This window comes from Hylobates moloch, unplaced genomic scaffold (assembly GCF_009828535.3).
Source record: "Hylobates moloch isolate HMO894 unplaced genomic scaffold, HMol_V3 SCAFFOLD_38, whole genome shotgun sequence".
Taxonomy (NCBI): Eukaryota; Metazoa; Chordata; class Mammalia; order Primates; family Hylobatidae; genus Hylobates; species Hylobates moloch.
In genome coordinates, this window is record NW_026652313.1 from 2,066,432 (window position 1) to 2,087,863 (window position 21,432).

The 21,432-nt window shown below is 34.2% G+C and overlaps 1 protein-coding gene across 4 annotated transcripts in view; it reads left to right on the top strand.

Annotated features, from left to right (window-relative positions):
* The window catches only part of LOC116463488 (platelet-derived growth factor C), a 269,385-nt gene that overhangs the window by 165,804 nt on the left and 82,149 nt on the right, over positions 1–21,432 (top strand). For all 4 annotated transcript variants that reach the window (XM_058434669.1, XM_032146612.2, XM_058434668.1 and 1 more), the window contains one exon: positions 10,653–10,848. Coding sequence is in view for 2 of the 4 variants with exons in the window: in XM_032146612.2 (XP_032002503.1) it covers positions 10,653–10,848 (196 nt within the window). In the remaining 2 variants the exon portion in view is untranslated. The remainder of the gene's footprint in view (positions 1–10,652; positions 10,849–21,432) is intronic.

A 21,432-nucleotide genomic window follows, 5' to 3' on the forward strand; every position in this document is an offset into this window, starting at 1 on the left:
ATTATTACTATTGCTGCAATTAAATAAGTATAATTTGTTCATTTTTTTCCCGATTAGTTTTCTCCTCCGCACGCCGTGTCAGGTGTTTGTTCATATCTTTGCTTTCTTTCTTTAGATAGTGGAACCTTTCTTTTAGAGGGATGGATGGATTTATAAGGAACATAGTGGAGAGTTTTCAACTACAGAATTAGATTTCATGGAAAAGAATTGTCAAGGAAATGGTATTCTAACATGTCTGTTCACTTGCTCGAAGGTCATGAATGCAGCCGGTCCATTTGCTGGGTAGGGGATTACACTCACATAAACAGTGCAAATGCCATAAAGGAGGACACTCAGATCTTCTTGTGGCATCTGACAATGTCCAGTCTGTCCAGTCTGACAGATAACTCTTCAGAGTTGGCCCTGAGATCAGAAGACAAGGAAGTAGGTATTTTTCAATAATGTTGAAGGAACTAGTGATAATGGGGTGTTAGAGAATGATCTCACCTTGCTAACAGAACTTTTGGTGAGCCCCATAAAGTCAGTTCAGTCCCTATTTTGAATAAAAGCATACGTCTTCTCGAATCTATTCCATTCTGTTTCAGCTCCTCTTTTAGTCCCACTGTCCCTTGATCTTCAGATCAATTTGAAAGCTGTTGTCATAAAGCTAGCTGTTGCTGAAGAATTTTGCTAGTTGTTATAGTCAAGCAAATTCTAGAATAAAGGATACTTAAAATCTTCATGTTTAAGCTTTTCACTCTTTTTTTTTTATAGGCCAGCTAGATGATAAAAACAATGTGTGCTGAGGTGGAATAACAGCACAATTGGGTGTTCTCATTGGTATTAAAAATGTCTTTGCTTTGAGAAATAAAATTTAAGCAACCCATCTTCCCACAAACTATCCAAGCTTTCTTATTAATTTATGGTTTTAATTTCTTTAAAAACCTAATGTTTATATTTTTCGTATTTTTACATCACTTTAAGATTGACAAAAATGGTTACAGGTTAGGAGCGTGGGGTAGGGAGGTAATTTTTCTAGCAGGGCTGAATGGATAGGACATTCACGAGCATATTTTGTTTAAACTTAGTCTGTGAGGGGCAATCATGTCCCAGGATAATTGCCCTTTATTTATACCTGATAGAGTTATGTGGAATTACTGCTGAAACCAAACATCTTGCTACAAATATAACTTCTGAATTTCAAATATCATGTATGTAATTGTAAACACTTTATCACTTATTGACATTATTTAATCACATAAGATAGAAGGACATGATTTGTATAGAAGTGACCTAATTTAGTATTTTTCTTGCCCTCAATTAGCATTCCTAAGAAAATCATAGGTTCATCACGTATACATTATATGCATTCACTTTTGAAGCTAAAATGCTAAATGTAACAGGAAGCAGTAAAGTCTCATTTTCAGCATTAATATATTAATCTGAATATAGTAAGACTAAAATGAATGTTTCTATTTTATTTTTTAAAATTCATTTGTTTTGCTCAATTCAGAGCTTAAAAAGAGAATTTTAAGTATCTTTTAAATATTCATTAAAAGCATAAACTGATGGGCTTATTTGCATTTTTTTCTATGAAATAGTAAATTTGTTTTGGTTATCTTTTTGTTGTTACTTTCGTTGGTAAATTTTAAACGTCTTCCTGTCAAAATGTCAGTACTTTATTTAGATGTTGTATGCTCACAAAGTAATAGGTAACTACTTTCCATATTTTAAATTGCTTGTAAATTCTGCTCTGAATGTTGTAAATTATATGTCCAACACAGGTAGAAAATTAACAGATGCTTAGTCTCCAAAACAGATGAAATTCTTTATTGAAAATATTTTCCTTAAAGTTGTTTGTTTAAAGGATATATAATGTGAATTTGTGGTTAACCACATTAGCCAGTTTTTGCCACGACAGTATTATTAGGTGTAAATGTATTATTCTGCTTCAAATATTTTAGAGTGCCTAATATTTTATGTGAACTTTCTAATTTTAATTCAATAAGAGAGTAGATTACATATTTAAAAAATCAATAGTGAACCTTTAAGGTGAATGCTTCTTTTGTAATATGAATTACTCCTAATTTTTTTTCTTCCACATTCTGGTTTTGGCCTCTTTAATGTACAATTTAACAATAAAAAAATTATAGTATTGCCAAACATGTTTCACTAAGCGGGGTGTGCAATTTGTGTGTATGCAATTATATTCATTACTAATTGGTATGTAATAAAGGCTTTGAGGAGATTCTGTGTTTATATACTTGGCCATTTATCCTATTTCATAATAGGTAAGAAGATTATTGCTTATTTTTCTTCCATAATTGAGCCTTCATTTTAAAATGTCATATCCCATTGTATAGAACAAAAATAAGATTTTTTTTTACCTTTACCTTAAGGCAAAAATAACATGTTGTCAAATTATGAACATTTCTGTATCACATGCTTCAGTGCCAGAAAAATTTTATAGATCGTCTCTGCTGAGTCTTTTATGATGCAAATTGGGATATTTTCAAGGGCAGAAATAGTGGCACTCATAATAATAATCGCACCAGGATAACAGACTTAAATAAGGCTATTCCAGAGAAACCCAAACATATATTCACCATATAATTATTTTGGCTGTAAGTATAGAAAGTTCTAACTCTTATTGGCTTAATAATAAAAGTTGTTTATTTATTCACAACACTGAGAAACCTAGAGTTGCGGTGATTTTATTGTGTGATTTGAAATGGGATCTAGCTACATTTTTCAATACTACCGTATATCTGCCCACTTTTATGCATCAACTTTTTCATTAGGCTAGAATACATTATGATGGCTAAATGGGTGCAGGAGTTTGAAGTCTCTCTTCTATACCTAAAATTGTCTTCTCCCCAACTTTTGGGAAAAAGCCATTGTATTTACTCTGATTGGCCTATCTGAGTGATACACACAGTAAGGGAAATGGGCTTATATTGATTTTCCAGGAATACTTCTGGCTAGGGTCAGTTCAACCTTTATTCAGTGGCTACTTCATAGTGGTGTTGAGAGATGATGAGAAGATGCTTGCTATATTAACATTCCTTCATTGCATATGGAAGCTTTGCTGTGTACTTCCTGAACACAGGCCCCCATTTCTTACCAAAGCTCATAGACAAGAGGCTAGTGGTTGAGTTTCTGTACTTCTTATTAGATTCATGGGAATTTCAAAGTGTTTTTTAAAGACAGCATCAAGTCAAAGAAATGGTAAAATTTCTACAAAGTTGCTCCTTTTCCTCCTTTAATTAAGCTGTAGAAAGAAATCAGAAATTTGAAATCACTATCTAAAAATCACTGCTCCTTGCTTAATCAATTTGATGTTCGTAAAATCAGAAGGCTTATACAGATGACCAATGATGTGTTATATCTTACATATGTCTTCTTTTTGATGACATCAGGAAACCTAGTATGTGTGGGTAAATTTTCTCTCTCCTTCTATTTGAGTTAAACAAAATATTTGAGTTAAACAGAATATGATGGCCAGTGTTTTTCCATGTACTTATATACTGATTTGTAATTATTTCATACAAATATCATTTCATTTGAACTTTAAATCAACCTGTGATTATCTCCAGTTTATCAAAAAAAAAAACCCTCAGATATCAAGGGGCTTGCCTAAAATAACAGATTTTATTATCAAATGGATCATATTTTACAGTTTAGATAAAATAATGACTATAACTGTGGCATTCTCAAGGTGTGGTACATTATAAAATGTGTTCTATTTTCAAAATAAGTAGGTACATTAAGAAAATGGCAAATCTCAATAATGCGTACTCTAAGTCCTATCACTTTCTGCTGAAATATGTTTGTAGGTTATTACGGATGAACTTTGAGTAAGACATCAAATGTAAACTAAGGGACTTTATTAGGGTCTATAAATTGTAAATCATATTATCTTTATCTTATACAGCGTGTGGAAGTTCAGGAGTAAAGGATGAATTGTTGAAGTAATATGTAAAATTGTTTTCTGCCACATTTGCTTAATGTCAAGTTTCTTTAGAGTATCAATAGGTATTAGGTGGTGCCATGTGCCAGGAACAGGTTATGGGCTTCAATAAATACAGCTGACCTTCTAGGAATTTTAGTGTGGTAGAAAAGTGAATCCATACATTATGATTAAAATATTCACTCCTAAAGGGAGTGTACACCGGGAATCAATTATTGCCTTCCAAAAGAGGTAACATCTGAAACTGGCTCGTTTACTAGTATAGCTGGTCTAGGAATGAAACCAAATTACAACCCTAGAGGTTATCGCATGAAGAGGACAGAGCTTCATTTTTAAGCATCTGTAGAAGTACTTGAAACATAACAGGTTCTTAATATATAATTTTGGTTATTTCTTAATTTCAGGAATAAAGTGATTAACTGTCTTCTGGGATAAGCTCAAGAGCCACGACTGGACATATTCTAAATAATTGTAGTAGTTCCATGGTTTACTGAATATAGCAATCAGTTTTTTTACTTTTCCTTAGTGAATATTTATTTGTGTAATTGGCAAATAGTTGGAGGTAACCAACACTAGCTTTGTTGATTGTTTCATTGTGCTATTGTCTTAAAGATATGGGAAATGACGATAAAGCAGAAACTAGAGTCGGTTTTCCCTCTAGCCCATCATTATACTTTTATATTAATAGAATTTAAAATATTAAGCATGCAAATGGAGTAATTCTATATAGTTTGAAATTGATGGAGAGAGATTTGTTTGCTCTGTGGACCTCAAGTATACCTTCTCTCTACAGAATCAAATAAGATTAGGATGAAGTTACTCTGGATTTCCTAGGCAAAAACACACCAGCTCATGGAGCCAGTGAAACTATCTATCTGTATATCTATCTATCTATCTATCTATCTATCTATCTATCTATCTATCTATCTATCATCTATCTATATGTCAATGATTTTCACTAACAGTTGTTAAAAGTGAATTTTGTGGCCGAGGCAGGTGGATCACGAGGTCAGGAGATCGAGACCACGGTGAAACCCTGTCTCTACTAAAAATGCAAAAAAATTAGCTGGGTGCGGTGGTGGGCGCCTGTAGTCCCAGCTACTCAGGAGGCTGAAGCAGAAGAATGGCGTGAACCTGGGAGGCGGAGCTTGCAGTGATCCGAGATCACGCCCCTGCACTCCAGCCTGGGCAACAGGAGACTCCCTCTAAAAAAAAAAAAAAAAAGTGAATTTTGTTAGTTGAGAATTAAGGAGATTGAAAGCAGATGCAGAAATAGCTATATCCACAAACTAGCAACATTAGGATATAGAAAAATTATCAAAGGTGAAAAAAACGGTGAGCATAGCAAAGCACAAATTAAATGGATGAATGTGTGTATTATCAATTTATAGAGTAAGAATGGGAAATACATGCATCTCACTCTAAGAGAAATGTATTTTTACGTAGTTTGAAAATAACATATTCGCAAGCAAACACATCCAAAATGTCACAGGACATCCGTGGGGCCGATCTGTTTACTGGTGACATGCTCCTACAGTCTTGCCTACGTGAAACAGAGGAGCAGAATCCACAACTGCTAAACTAAACCAAGATTAGAGACCTACTTCTTTTTACCTAATTTTAATCTAACGTTTCTTTTCTGCTAAAATCGATGTAAAACATTAGCATAAAGACATGGATGATTTTTTAGGAGTTGTTTGTTATCCAGAAACTTCCTCGTTAGTGTTAACTTTATTAATAATGTAGCATTTTGAGGGATTATACTTTGAATTGCATTTTATGATTCTCTTACTACCACCTTCTTTCACCCACAATAAATATTTTTTTAAAGGAACCAAGAGTATGTAATGCATGGTAAACATTATAGAATTGCTTTGATTTTAAGTGCTAAACTGGCTACTTACAGATATATAGTGATTCCATATAACTGAACTGCATATATACACATATAGTCAACAATTTTACAGTATTTACATCATTAATCTCTCTTCTTTTCCTTTTTAAATTTTTTTATTCATTTTAGTTTCCAGTACCTCTACCTTAAGAGGGGTTGGGTATGGTAATCCGAAATTGTCTATAATTTTTAAAATGTAGTATTTATACATATTTTCATTTTTCATGTCAAGCTCATTATCTAAGATGTACAAGATTGATTCTTGTTAAAGTATACAAGTATTCAAGGATCACGTGATAAATATTTTAGTGATTTGACTATAAATGTTTGTTTTTTTTTTTGGTAGTTTGAGTATACTGTCTGTTGGATATAGGAAAAGCAAATGTTCAATAAAATATTCTCAAGTGGGTACTTTTCTCATCCCTAAAATACTAGTAAAGTTATATGTTCAAAAAAATGACTTTTAAAACAACAGAAGATAAGCACAGTGTCTTAATTTGGTAAACTTAATGTTTGTTGCTTCTTTTTCTTTCTTCTTCTGATTATAGGCCTAGTTGCTTGGGATTTACATAAAGCTTTGACAGTCATCTGCAAATCATAAGTGTTTGGTGGCAAACCTCCTTGCATTTCAAGATGAATTTTTTGGGAGCAGCAATTTAACTTAAAAGAAAATTTACTTTTTTTTTTTTTTTTTTTACCACAAATAAGGCCCAGATTTTCAGTCTTTAAATTATGTTTAATTATAGTCTAATTGAATAGTGAATTATAAAGGAAAAAAAAAGATGTAAACACAAACTTAAGTATATATATTTTAGCCATGCGCTTTATGACTGAAGATATAAAAATAGAATTCAGATCTTTTAATAGCCATGTATCGTTCTCAATTATATGCCAAACACTGCTATATTTGTAATGAATGCCTTGGATAAAAGGCATTTGTTTTGAAGCAAAATAGGGTAGATGCTAGGTTTTAATAAATCTGATTGTAAAAAATAATTCATTGAGAATACTAGTTGCCAAAATGAGAAGGACTATTGATATAAATTACTATAAGTACCTCTGAAATATGTAGATTATCGGAAGAAACTTTGGACAATAGGGAGAAACTCATTTTTGAAAGAAATATTTGCAAATAGTTAATGAATTTAAGTTTCAGGAGTTTATGATTATTACTTTCTTTTTAATGTTTTGCTTTTTTATTTTTGAGGCAAGGTCTTGCTCTGTCACCAAGGCTGGAGTTCAGTGGTGCCATCACAGCTCACTGTAGCCTCAACCTCCTGGGCTTAAGCGATCCTTCCACTTCAGCCTCCCAAGTAGCTGGGACTGAAGGCACATGCCACCATGTCCAGCTAATTTTTGTATTTTTTCTAGAGACAAGGTTTCACCATGTTGCCCAGGCTGGTCTCAAACTCCTGAGCTTAAGGGATCCACCTGCCTCTATCTCCCAAAATGCTGGGATTACAGACAGGAGCCACACTGCCTGGGCCGAGCATTATTTTCTTAATAAAATTTGTCTATGTAGATAATTCATCTAACTTTATAGTTCCTTCTATATTCTTGGAGATGCACTTGTGCTAAATAATATGTGTAGAAAAGGTGTTGATTATTATATATACATTATTACAGCCAATAGCAGTATCAAATATTAGCATCTATTAAGAGGAAACATGTTCTATATAGGGTGCTTACTGCTGAGGAAAAATTTAAGCACTGAGAAGATTGGTAGCATTCAGTTATTTAATTATATCTCATAAATAAAATGTTACAATTATTTGGGGTAGTTTAGGATTAAACAGGTTGTTCTTTAACATGAATCATAGTCTAACTAATATACAACCCTTGACATTGTGTCTTTCAGGAAGTTTCCTACAGCAACATTCTTAAATTGTATTTTATTAATGTGAAATAATGTTAACATATTTTGATTAACATAAATACTAAATGAAAAGTAGCTGCAGTTACTGTAATTAGTGCTCACAATTGTGAGCAAAAAGAAATACCCATAATTCAAACAGCTTTGTGTGCGATAGAAAGTGTATTAGTTTTCTAATATTATGTAAGAAATTTCTACAAATTTAACAGTTTAAAGTATCCTTTATCAACTTCAGTTCTGTCAGTTAGACTTCCAGGCACCACGTGACTGGATTCTTGTTCAGGGTCTTAGAAGGTTCAGATAAAGGTGAGCAGAGGAGTCCAGACTAGACTCCTTTCTGGAGGCTGCGGAGAACAGTCTGCTTCCAAGCTGACCAGGGTCCTCAATCTTTTAGAACTGAGGTGTTTGTTTCCTTGCTGGCTGTCATTCTTAGACTGTTCTCAGCTTCCAGAGGTTTCCCACATCCATTGGCACATGGCTTCCTGCATTTTCAAAGCCAGAAATAAAGAATCAGCCTCCTGTTGAAGTATCTCTCACATTTTGAAATTTCTCTGGGTTTAGAAAGGACCCAGTTTATCTTGTGGACTCACTTGATAAAGTTAGACCCACCCAAATATGATTAACTCAAAGTCAACTAACCTAATCATGGGAGTAATATCCCATTAGATTTCACACACTCAAGGAGAGGATTATGAAAGGATGAGAGACACTTGGAGATCATTTTAGAATTCTACCTATCATAAAGGAAGTGAGATCACTGGTGCAAAGATAAAAGAAGATACAGACTTTAAGATATTGAGTAGAGAGACAGAGAATAGGTTGGTGGAAAGGGACTTAGGTTTCTGGAAGTGAAATAAATGAAGAGGAGGAAATGGCAGAAAACTATAATACAAAGACAAAAGGAAGAAAGAAGAAAAATGTAGGGTTTAATCTAAAATGTCGTCATTTCATAGGACTTAGTAAACTCCCTTACACAGCTTGATGGCACATATCCAAAAGGCAGTGAATACAATGATACTTACCTTATTTTGGAGAGTAATTAAGTATATATAAGACAGTGGATGTTGAGGGGCAAATGAATGAATAATGGTGCTTATAAAGTAATGGTAATCTCTCCATGATCTTATTGCAAATACGGTGTTCAGTGTTGTGCAGCATATCTCCAAATTATGAATACCAATGAGGCATTGCTAAAGACTGTTGTGATATTATGAATATATAAAAGTTGCACTATAAAATTGTCAGATATCCTATCATGCACATCACTTCATATGTTCAATGTCCAGTCTAAGGCTTTTACTTTTTTAAAAATAAAATAGTATTAGAAATTCAATAAGGGATATTTAAAAGTTTTTTTGTTTGTTTGTTTGTTTTCTCATTGGAAGTTGGCATCCTTACACGGATTTTTTTTTTTTTTTTTGTGAGGGAGTGTCTCTCTCTCTCCCGCCCTGGCTGGCGGTGGGGGGAGCTCCGCTCACTGCAAGCTCTGCCTTTGGGGTTCATGCCATTCTCCTGCCTCAGCCTCCCGAGTAGCTGGGCTACAGGTGCCCGCCACCGTGCCCGGTTAATTTTTTGTATTTTTAGTAGAGACGGGGTTTCACCGTGGTCTCAATCTCCTGACCTCGTGATCCACACGCCTGGGCCTCCCAAAGTGCTGGGCTTACAGGCGTGAGCCACCACGACGGCCCTTACATGGATTTTTATGGCCCGGAGCCTATAACTAGCCTAGTTCTTACATTTTTTGGAGTGGTTCAATGACTGCTTATTTTATAACTTCTCAATTGTGGGTTTCATCTCATTATTAACTCTCAACTGGTTGGGTATAGGAATATTTCTTTTCTCAGCAGTGCTAACTTGCCCTTTCCCTCAATTCTGTCCCCAACATTTTAATAAAAAGGAAGAGAGATATTATTAACAGTATATTTTAGCATTTCATAAATGTGAAAAATATTGCCTAATAAACTTGGAAGCCATTTTGTACTATACTCTGCCCTTGGAGATTTAGAATTCATATTTGTGTATTCATGCATTGAGAAGTCCTGCAACTTTTTTATATTTTAATATTTTCATGTACTGCCAATAGATACCTTATAACAAGAAATTGAGACCATTATTTTGATCTTGCTTTACTTTTCAGAGTCATTTAAGATTTGAGGTTATTTAGTAATTCCAGTTCATGTGAAGCTCTGAACTTGTATTGCATACCTTTTTTGTTTTTCCCAGAAGTTATGGGTCCAAATAATGAGCTGTTACTAAGAATGTTTTGCCAGCTCAGTTCCTAAAGCAATGGTAATAAAAAGAGGTTAGAAGCTATAAATAGTGTGTGGTATGCTATGCTAATTGACATTTCAAAGATCAGTGAGAAAAGGTGAAAACAGTCTTTTCTACTAATCCACTTCTGCCTCTTTTATCCTCACATTTCACTTTCTTCAACTATCTTAATACCTTTCTTATTTTGCCATATATAAAATTAATGCAAATCTTTGAATAATTAGTTGACTGTAGCTCTGCAGCTTTTATTTTTAAGTTAGAGAATTGAAATCATTATTTGTATTTTTTAAAATAGAATTATATCTAGTTTATTTTTATTCTAAAATGTCTCATATTTGATAAATTCTCAGAAATTTGAATCTTAACTCAGCTTTATTGTGATTTTAGGACTCCAAAAGAGTTTGTAGTTGACATTTCAGTAATTAAATTCCTTAAAAGAGTAATTTGCTATGTTTTTTCAAGTATAAATATGAAACAGGTTTTTATTCAATAATGATAAAATAATCTTTTTTCTGGATCAGTTCTGGAAAGAGTGGTATTTGGCATATATCATATAAAACACACTCAGCACTTGTCTGAGGTAAAGTGTGAATAATAAACACTTGCTTTGATACCTATAATTTTTGAAATCTAAATGTATGTCTATGTCTATGTTTTTGCTTTAGGAGTACAAGATCCTCAGCATGAGAGAATTATTGCTGTATCTACTAATGGAAGTATTCACAGCCCAAGGTTTCCTCATACTTATCCAAGAAATACGGTCTTGGTATGGAGATTAGTAGCAGTAGAGGAAAATGTATGGATACAACTTACCTTTGATGAAAGATTTGGGCTTGAAGACCCAGAAGATGACATATGCAAGTAAGTGATCATACTTGAAATCCCAACAATGTAACAACTGTTGAAGTCTTTCAAATTGCTTAATTTTGATGATCTGATTTTAAATGACATCTTTTGTTTTATTTTTCTGATGATCTAAGAAACTTCCAGCCTTATCGAAGCTATGTTTTATTTGAAGTCTTCATTTAAAATCGGAAGACACATTGTGCATACAAAGTCATTGTTTTCTACCTACTTCTAAAATTATTTAATATAATTTATGGTAAAAAGCATATGTGGAATAAAACCATTTAAAATAAGGAATAGAGAATACAAAGCTGTATAAAGGAATGTAGTTGTGCTAGAAAACCTAAGTTGCAGTTAGTGCTAAAAATCTTGTATTTGACCTTCCTCATTGCCAAATCAATAAAATAAATGATAAGCTACTGAAAGAAAAAGCTCTGTCCACGGGTACATATTACCTGGATACATACACATGCACAGGACTAAGAAGTTTGAATATTACATCACAAAAAAGAAATATAGTTCAGAAAGCAGCATTAGATATTTAGGCTAACGTTATGCCTTGCCAGGTAGGAATTCGTCATAATTATCCTAGAAGCATTCATGAACCAAAGTCAGCTGGAGTATTTCACCCACGCAAAAGACCACCTACTGTATGTCATACAAATATTACTCTGTAAATCCCATATGAATACACTTGTCAAGGTTGGGTGGTCTTACTAAAGATTTTTCACTTCAATGACATTTGTATAACATGAAAATATTTTACTTGAACTTCTTCACTGGATTTTTTGTTTTCTCTTTGATATACAAGTTAAAAGAGAATTTTCATCTCATGGTATATTACAGATAAATATTTCAGTACAAATGAAATAAACTTTGTACTTGCTGTCATCACAGTTTTTATCTTTAGCATTTACATGGTTACATATTCTTCACATTTGTTCTTTCTGTGACTGTGCATTTCATGTTTTTTTTTTTCCTTACATCTATAATTTTAGACTTTGAGAACTAGAAGCTACCCTGATTATCTTTAGAGACGACCGGAGGAGTAAAGCAGATGCCCTAGATCTCATTCCGATTTTGTACCTAAACAAATGCTAAACCCATTTTTCCTAACACCTATTTAGGCAGTTTTTCATCATGCTGTACTGCACCTTTTGTCTTTTTTTTATATATAAACATAGTCTTGTCAAAAATTACAAGGGGTGTAAGATTTTGCCCTACTTGCAAAGTAGTAAGTAATCCTATCCCTTTTGTGGATGCTAATGGAAGACAAGAGACTTCTGGGTCAGAGACAAAGGACTTCATTACAAAAGTAGCAGTCACTGGAGTATTATTAGCACTTTCTTGTGCTTTCTCCCAGAGTTCCAATTCCCACAGGTCAACACCAAGAGAGCCATGTGACACCCGCTACCCGTATTCCTTCCTGATTACACCTTCTTCTTGTCACTGCAAATATGATCATTGTCCTAAATTTTGTTACTCATTCTCCTGATTTTCTCTATAATTTTATAAGAAGTACATATTTCTCTATGTGTGATCTTACAAAAATAGTTAATTCCTTGGCTGTTTTGAAATATGTATCAATGGAGTAATACTATGTGCTTTCTTTTATGATTTAACATATGTTTCAGAACAAGCAAAACTAAAAAAAATTATGCTTTTAAAATTAGTTCATATTGAGGCAGATAGCTTATTAGATCATTTGTTGTCTTTGATGTATAATATTTCATCATAGAAATAATCAACCTTTTTTGTGTCTTCTGCTTTGATGAACGTTTGAATTTTTTCCAGTTCTCCTTGTGCAAAGGAGCAATAAAACTTTGAGACTTTCTGACAATGGTTTCTGTGTTTTAAGACATTTATATTTTCAGCTTTACCAGGTAGAGTTAAATTGCTTTTTCAAAGTTATCAGTTTATACAATTCCCAACAATATACAAAAATTTTTGTTGCACAGCATTCTCACCAACTTCTGATCTGTCTTTTAAAAACTTGTAATATGGGTAAGTGTGAAATTGTACCTTATCATTGGTTTTATTTTTTCTGATTACTAATAAGGTTGAGAAATTTTTATATTCATTATCAGCCATTCATATTACCTTTTTATCATGCCTGCTCATGTCTTTTGCTCCTTTTGTATTGATCTGTTTGGCTATTTAAATTTTGCCTTTAATTTTTCTTTATTTATCTGGAATTTATTTATGTTTGTGGTATGAGGTTTTACAGGAGGGTATCCAATAGTATGCCAGCATCATTCATTCTTTTCCCCAATGAAGTGCAAAGTCAGCTGGCTTGCAGATCGGGTTTCTATATGTAGTCTGCTCTGTTTCTTCTGTTACTTTGGTCAATTTTGTTTTTCTTAATTGAATGACATGTCTTAACTGCTGTAGCATTCTAGAAGCTTTGTGATAAGCAAATATCACCTTGTTTTATTCCCATTTTGGAGCATTCTGGCTGTTTTGCTTTTTAGTATAAAAATTGGTTGTAGAGTTCATTGAAAGCTACTGTTTTCAACCTTGAGAAATAGTTGTAAAGTTCATTAAAAACTACTGTTGTTATTTTTATTGTAAGAACATTGAATGTATAGATCATTTTGAAGACAACTGACATCACAGTAATAATGACTCTGTCCTTTATTTACATTGCTTTATTTACAAATGGAGAACTTTATTTACATTGCTCCATTTATTGGAGTCTTGTTTAATGTCTATATGGTTTTAAAATTTTATTCATAATGATGTTGCACATCCATTATTTAGAGTTAGTTCTAGATTCCTAATAGGCTATTGCTAAAATCTTTTTTTGACACTACATTTTCTAACTGTATATTGCTGGTATTTAGAAATGCAATCAATTTTTTAGTATTGATCTTATGTCTAGAAAACTTGTTAAGCTTTTTCATTTATTTTGACAGTTGTTGTGGAAATTGTATTTTATTTATGCAAAAGATGATATCTTTTGTGAGAAGAAAGATTTTTTCCTTCCGAATCTTTTACTGTTCCTTTTCTATCTCTTATTATGTTGTTGATTGAATTAGTATATACCTTTGTCTTCTTCCTGCTTTTATTGTTTGTTTTAACTTAAACTTTAAGATTTGGAATAACTTTAGATTTACAAGATGTAAAGATAGTACAGAGAGTTTTGTATACTTTTAACCCAGGTTCCTCCAGTGTTAGCATCCTACATAACTTTGGCATATTTGCATAACTAAGAAATCAATATTCATACAGTATTATTAACTAAACTACAGGTCTTATTTGGATGTCAGCAGTTTTTCCAGTTTATCACCTTTTTCTGTTTCAGGATCTTCTTCAGATTAAACTTGTTGCATTTAGTTGTAATGTCTCATTAGTCACCTAGAATCTGTGACTGTTTCTCTTTCCTTGTGTCTCATGACTAGACAGTTTTGAAGAGTACGGACAGGTATTTTGTAGAATGTCCTCCCAGTTTAGATTGTTCACATGTTTTGTCATGCTTACACTGAGATTATAAGTTTTGTGGAAGAATTCCAAATAGGTGATATGCCCTTAACATATCAGGAGGTACATACAACCAGCCTTACTTATTAGTGATGATGTTAGCTTTGATCACTTATGTATGGTGGTATCTGCTGGGCTTCTGCTCTGCTACGGTAATATATTTTCCTTTCATATTCTATTATTTGGATGTATGTCGCTTACTCTAGCCCACACTCAAGGAGATACTGATTATGCTCCACCTCCTAAAGGGTATATGCATATATTATTTGGAATTCTTCAGCAAAGAAGGTTTGTCTGTCCTTCCTTTTTTCATTTCTTCCTTCTGTCATTTATATTAGTAAAAATTAATAATATTTATTTTATTATTTGTGTCATAAGCAAAATCTATCATTATTAACTTTCTTGCTGAAATTGTTCCATCTGCGGCCACTGGGACTGAAGGGTTTGCTGTTAACATGTCAATATTGAGTATGATGGTTGATGAAGGTTTATGTTTTGTTTTCCTTCAATTTACTTTATCATTTGAAGTACTTTCCTTCGTCTTTATTTTGCTAAGAAGCACTTTCCCCTTAGGGAAAATATCTTTATTATTCTTTTCTTTTGAATTTAAAAGTAAGCTGCCAACATTATGACACTTTGTACCCACTGTGTGTTGTTTAAGAACAAGGATATTTCCCATCGAACATCAGTAGCAGTATCATGTGAAATAAATTTAACATTAATATGAAACTCTTACCCAGTGTTTCCCGTCATCCCCAAATGTTTTTTAATCATTTTTCATCTTTTTGATCTAATAAAACATTATAATTGCATTTGGTTATTGTAACTCTTTCGTCTTCTTTAGTCTGGAAGAGTCTTCTTGTCTTTTCTTACCTTTCATGACATTAATATTTTGAACAATTCCTGCCCATTCTACAAACTGTCTCTCAATATTAATTTATCTGAATATTTCTTCATAATTAGGTCTCTCAATATTAATTTATCTGCATATTTCTTCATAATTAGGTTCGGCTTAAATATATTGGCCAGAATGCTCTTTGTAAGTATTTCTGATTGCTTATAATGTCACTTTCTTGCATTATCAGTGACATGAGTTTGATGACTATCCACCAGATTTCTCTGTTGTGGATGTGCTTTGTTTTTCCACATTGTAATTAATGTGATTTATGGGGATATACTTTAAAAACATGCAAATCTTGTTCTGTGACAGTCTGTCACCCAATTTTTTTAGCATCCATTTATGAGTCCACTTTTAAAGACAGTTATTCATTTTATGTTTTCTAGGCATTTTTTTGAAGTTTTCAGTTGTATTGTCATTAGTATTTTCACAATGTGTCTTTAATAGATTTTAATTTCTGCTGCATCTTTATGTCTTTTGTTTTATTGCTAATATTGTTTTGTGCTCACTCCTCTTCATTTTGCTTTGCTTTTCTGTTTCCTCACTTAGTCTTGCCTATGGTTTGGTTTATTCATTGTTCTTTCAAAGAAACAAATTTTGGCTCTGTTATGACTATTAAAGAATAATGTTTTCAAAAGGTACAATTATGACTTCTCTGTAGATATTAAGTGAACACGTATTAAATGTTTTATTTAACTTATTAATAAAGGGGTCAATCAGATGTTATAACCAGTTTAATAACAATTCAAAGAACAGACACAATTATAGATTGGGAATATAGAAATAAATGTGCAAATGGAGGCAAAATTGGCCTCTTCCACAGTGAGGGAGAGAAGTCAATTAAACTTCCACTGGACATAGTTTATTTATATGTCTATAGACAATAATTATTTTTATTTGATATAAATCATTTATACCTTACTGAGTTGTAAAATAGTTCAAAGGCAATGAAAGGTGCTGAGCTCCGATAGAATTGGAATTAGATAGCCAAGAGGGAATTATTCAAAGCAGAAATTATGAATAATTTTCCACAAAGCACAACTCTTTCTCCACATGGCTAGCTTCTCTCTCTGTATATATATATATATTTTTTTTTAATTTATTTTCTTAAATTCATTATGTCCTTTGTTCTGTTATGAAGTACTAACTTCTGAAGTTGAATGTTATTTTCATTGTTTTATTTTTAAATTGCTCATATAAACTTAATAATTTCTTTATAGATATTCTGTAGATGCGCCCTGCCAATTTTGATAATGTGGTATTTTATATTCTGCCCAGTTCAAAATTTTTACAGTATCTATTGTTCTCTTCTTTTAAAGCATAGATTATATAGAAACAATTTTTAAATTTTAATATATATATGAGTTTTTAAAATGCAGTTATAGGTTTCTAAGTTAATTGTGTTTTGAATAAAGAATTAGGTTGTTTGAAATTTAATAATTGCTTCATTTGCTTCAGATATTGTTTTTTCAAATATTCTTTGTTCAAAGAATGCATGTTCTTGCAGTAGTGTATTTATGTTCCTATTACATCAATTTTTGCAGTTGTGCACAGCATCTGTATCTTTTCTGATATTTTCTTTGTGATATATCAATTTCTGAGACAGTTGCATTAAATTATTTTAATAGAGGTTACATATATTTGCAAATTTCACCTTGTTGGTCTGTTGAAAGCTGTATATCATTTAAAATTATGTTAGTTGATGCATACAATTTCAGAAATGTAATATTCTTTATTGTTACTAATCTTTTGTTTTAGCCTCAAGAAGTATATTATGCCTAATGTTAATGTAGCAACATCAAGTAATTTTGGTTATTTTTGTCTGGCATTCTTTCCATTCTTTTACTTTCAACTTTCTTATGTCCTTGTTTGTATGTGTCCAGTCATGTTAGTATGTGTGTCTGTGTATGTTATAGTTGTCTCTCTAGAAAGGAACTTGAGTAGCATTAAAAAATTTCAAAAGAAATATTCATATTTTCACTGTGGAATTTAATCTAGTACATTGATTGTTTGTATGGATATTTTGGATTCTATTCTATTCCTTATTTTGTACTCATTTTCTATTGCTTCAGTTTCCTTTCTTGCATTCATTTAGCTTGTTTTCTTATTCCATTTTTCTTTTCTACATCAATGTCTGTTTTTAATGACTACTTTAGAAGTGCACACTGAACTTATAAATATCTAAAGCCAATCAATGTTTGCCCTATGCCAAATACATAATTGAGAACAATTTAACTAACTAAATGCTAGCTTCTAAGACACCAAGACACTATGTTGAGAAAACAGAGCTGAGTTTATTTGCTTTCTGTGCTGATGGAAAATTTTACCTTGACAAGTTTAACAGTGAATTGGAGGAAGAAAAGCTAAACCAGATTTTGTTAATTTGGAGTTTGGTCTAAGATGAATTTTTCAGTGTGGGGACTTGATTAGGATTGGGCAAGAATCAGGATATAATAGTTTAGAAGAAGCAGAAATAGCAAGGCAAGGATTTTTAGGACAGGAGTTCAGTAGTATTAGGTAGTAAACTGTTGATGCTTCAGTTGAAGGAGTTAACAGTTCTTTTGGGAAGTTCCTATAATGAACAGTAAAGTTATTGTCCTTGGCAAGAATCTCCTGGAGTCTACTGAAGACAATAAAATAGATAAGTTACTGTAAACAGTGAACTGGGTAGGGTAGGTGGTTTTGGTCCTTATTGTCCAAGCTGGTTTTGGTTCTCACCACAGTTACTACCACTCCTGAGAATATGTAACTGGGTTTTGGACTGTAATTCACAATTTCAGTCTTGTTCATGATAGCAGGAAAAAGACAGGATAAACAAACAAACAAAAAATTCAGTACCTCTTTAAGATATGTTGTGGGAACCCTACTATAAGGTCAGCTAAGAACATTTGCCTGGTGTTGTGGAAGATGCTATGGTTCCTTTCTGTGGTATGCCTACCTCAGCCGCTGGCAAGGGGAAGGGGAAGCAGATTGGCTTAAAGTGTTCATTACATATCCCCAAGACTTGCTTTAGGAGCCCATCTGTGCTGGAGCACATGCATGGTGGTTACTGTCTCATCCTGTTTGGACTGCTGTAACAAACCATAAACTGGGTGGCTTATAAAGCACAGAATTTTATTTCTCACAGTTCTGGATGCTGGGAAGGCCAAGATCAAGGCACCAGCAGATTGTGTATCTGGCGATGGAGGACCAGCTTCCTGGTTCAAAGATGACTGTCTTCTCTCTGTGTCTTCCCATTGTTAAATGGGCGAGGGATCTCACATGGGCCTCTTCTATAAGACTGCTGATCCCGTTCATGACCTAATCACTTCCCAAATACCCTACCTTCAAATACCATCACCTTAGGGGTTAGGATTTCACATACGAGTTTTGCAAGGACACAAACATTCGAACCATACCAGTGACCTAAACAGATCACCAAAGCTTTAAGGAAGAAGAGGAGGGTGCATTGTAGTTGTGTAGGCAAACATAGTGTCTGCTACAGTGCTGTGGCTTTAAATAAGAAGTAATCTAAGTATTGAAGCATAGAAAGATTAGTCATAATGAGGAGATATATGGGAAAGTAATGTATACTGGGCCTTGAAGAATAGGCAAGACGTCAGTAGCTGACTAGTACCTAATGGATACTCAGGAACAGTTACTGAAAATAAAATAACAGGTGGGTTGCAGATAAATGAGAACTACAAATAGTGTTAGACTGGAGATAGAGAAAATAATTTGAGAACGATGTGTTTCTCTGGAGCCTGAGATGCCTTGGAGGTGTGGTAAGTGGTGGGTGTGTAATGGTAGAGAGGATCAAATTGTGAGTAACCTTGACTACTATGCTGAGAGATTGGAACTTCCCTTTTTAGGCTATCAGAAGAAATGGCTTTGTTGCAGAACAGGGTCATGTACTGGTCTATATTTTATGAAGAGAATGCTGATAGAAGCATGCAGAGTATGTTAAAGGAGAGATTGAAGGCAATCCCTCCTTGGAGGGATTTTCTTATTTTTTAGTTGGAGATACTTTGTTATTTCTCAAACACAAAACTTTAGAGGTACATATTTTCTCAGACTTAGAGCTTGGCTAACTTTTTTTCTGCTTGATGGATTAATAGAAAGCCTGTTGCTCTATTACCACTACTTTTTTCTTTGTTATCACTCTGGGTAGGAATGGGAATAGGGTTGCCTGTGCACTTGTGTGCAAAGAAAACCTTTAAATCGTCCCAATGCTTTTTATTTGAAAGATATATTATCTTTTGCCCCACAGCACAAGCTGTGGGAGAAACAAAATGACCAATTTCAATATTGCTGACATTATAAACATTTATACTGAAGACAAACCAAAGAATAACTTAGAGTGTTAAATGTCCATTCTGTTATAGAAGAGATGGCCTTTCTCTTTTTTCTTCGTGTTGAACAGGGAAATTTTACATGGGACCTGAGAAGAGGAGAGACCAATATTGCATCAGATCTAGAAGTAATCATACCATTCTGCTACAGATATGCTGTAATAGAATAACTCTCCTGAATAGGTAAAGGCTTACATTGAAACATATAGGGATTCATACAAGGAAGAGTTAATTTAAGACTCTTTTATCAAATGACCACAGATAGTTAGCTAGTGTATTAGTCCATTCTCATGGTGCTATAGTGAACTGCCTGAGGCCAGGTGTGGTGGCTCATGCCTGTAATCCTAGCACTTTGGGAGCCCAAGAAAGGTGGATCACCAGAGGTCAGGAGATTGAGACCAGCTTGGCCAGTTTGGTAAAACCTTTTCTCTACCAAAAAATGAAAATGAGCTGGGCATGGTAGCATGTGCTTGTAATCTCAGTTACTTGGGAGGCTGAAGTGGGAGAATTGCTTGCACCTGGGAGGTGGAGGTTGCAGTGAGCCAAGATTGTGCCACTGCACTCCAGCCTGGGTGACAGAGTTAGACCCTGTCAAAAAAAAAAAAAAAAAAAAAAAAAAAAAAAACTGCCTGAGACTGGGTAATTTATAAAGGAAAGAGGTTTAATTTACTCAGTCCCACAGGGCTGGAGAGGCTTCAGGAAACTTACAATCATGGCAGAAGGGGAAGCAAACACATACTTCTTCACATGTTGGCAGGAAGGAGAAGTGCTGAGCAAAAGAAGAAGCCCCTTATAAAACCATCAGATCTTGTGAGAACCCACTCACTATCATGAGAACATCATGAGGGCAACCACCGCCATGATCCAATTACCTCCCATCCGGTCACTCCCATGATGTGTGGGGATTATGGGAACTATAATTCAAGATATGATTTGGGTGGGGACACAGCCAAATTATGTCATTCCTCCCCGGCCCCCCTCCCAAATCTCACGTCCTCACATTTCAAAACAGTCATCACTTTCCCACATTCCCCCAAAATCTTAACTCTTTCAAGCATTAACCCAAAAGTCCAAGTCCAAAGTCTCATCTGAGACAAGGCAAGTCCCTTCTGCCTATGAGCCTGTAAAATGAAAAGCAAGTTAGTTACTTCCTAGATACAATGGGGGTACAGGCATTGATTAAATACACCCATTCCAAATGGGAGAAATTGGTCTAAACATAGGGGCTATAGCATGTAACATGTAATATAACATGTAAGTCCAAAATCTAGTGGGGCAGTCAAATCGTAAAATTCCGAAATGAACCACTTTGACTCCATGCCTCACTTTCCGATCATGCTGATGCAAGAGGTGCCTTGTTGGGCACCCCATGGCCTTGGGCAGTTCTGCCTCTGTGGCTTTGCAGCGTACAGCCCCACTCTCAGCTGCTTTCAAAGGCTAGCATTGAGTTTCTGTGGCTTTTCCAGGTGCACAGTGCAAGCTGTCAATGGACCTACAATTCTGGGGTCTGGAGGACAGTGGCCCTCTTCTCACAGCTCCACTAGGCAGTGCCCCAGTGGGGACTCTCTGTAGGGGATTCAACTCCACATTTCCCTTCTGCATTGACCTAGCAAAGGTTCTCCATGAGGGCTCCACCCCTGCAGCAGACTTCTGCCTGGAGATACAAGTGTTTCCATAGATCCTCTAAAGTCTAAGTGAGATTCCCAAACCTCAATTCTTGTTTTCTGTGCACCCACAGGACCAACACTACATAGAAGCTACCATGGCTTGGGGCTTGAATTCTCAAAAGCAACAGCCTGAGCTGTACCTTTACCTCTTTTAGCCATGGCTGGAACTGCTGGGATTCAGGGCACTAAGTCCCTAGGCTGCAAACAGCATGGAGACCCTGGG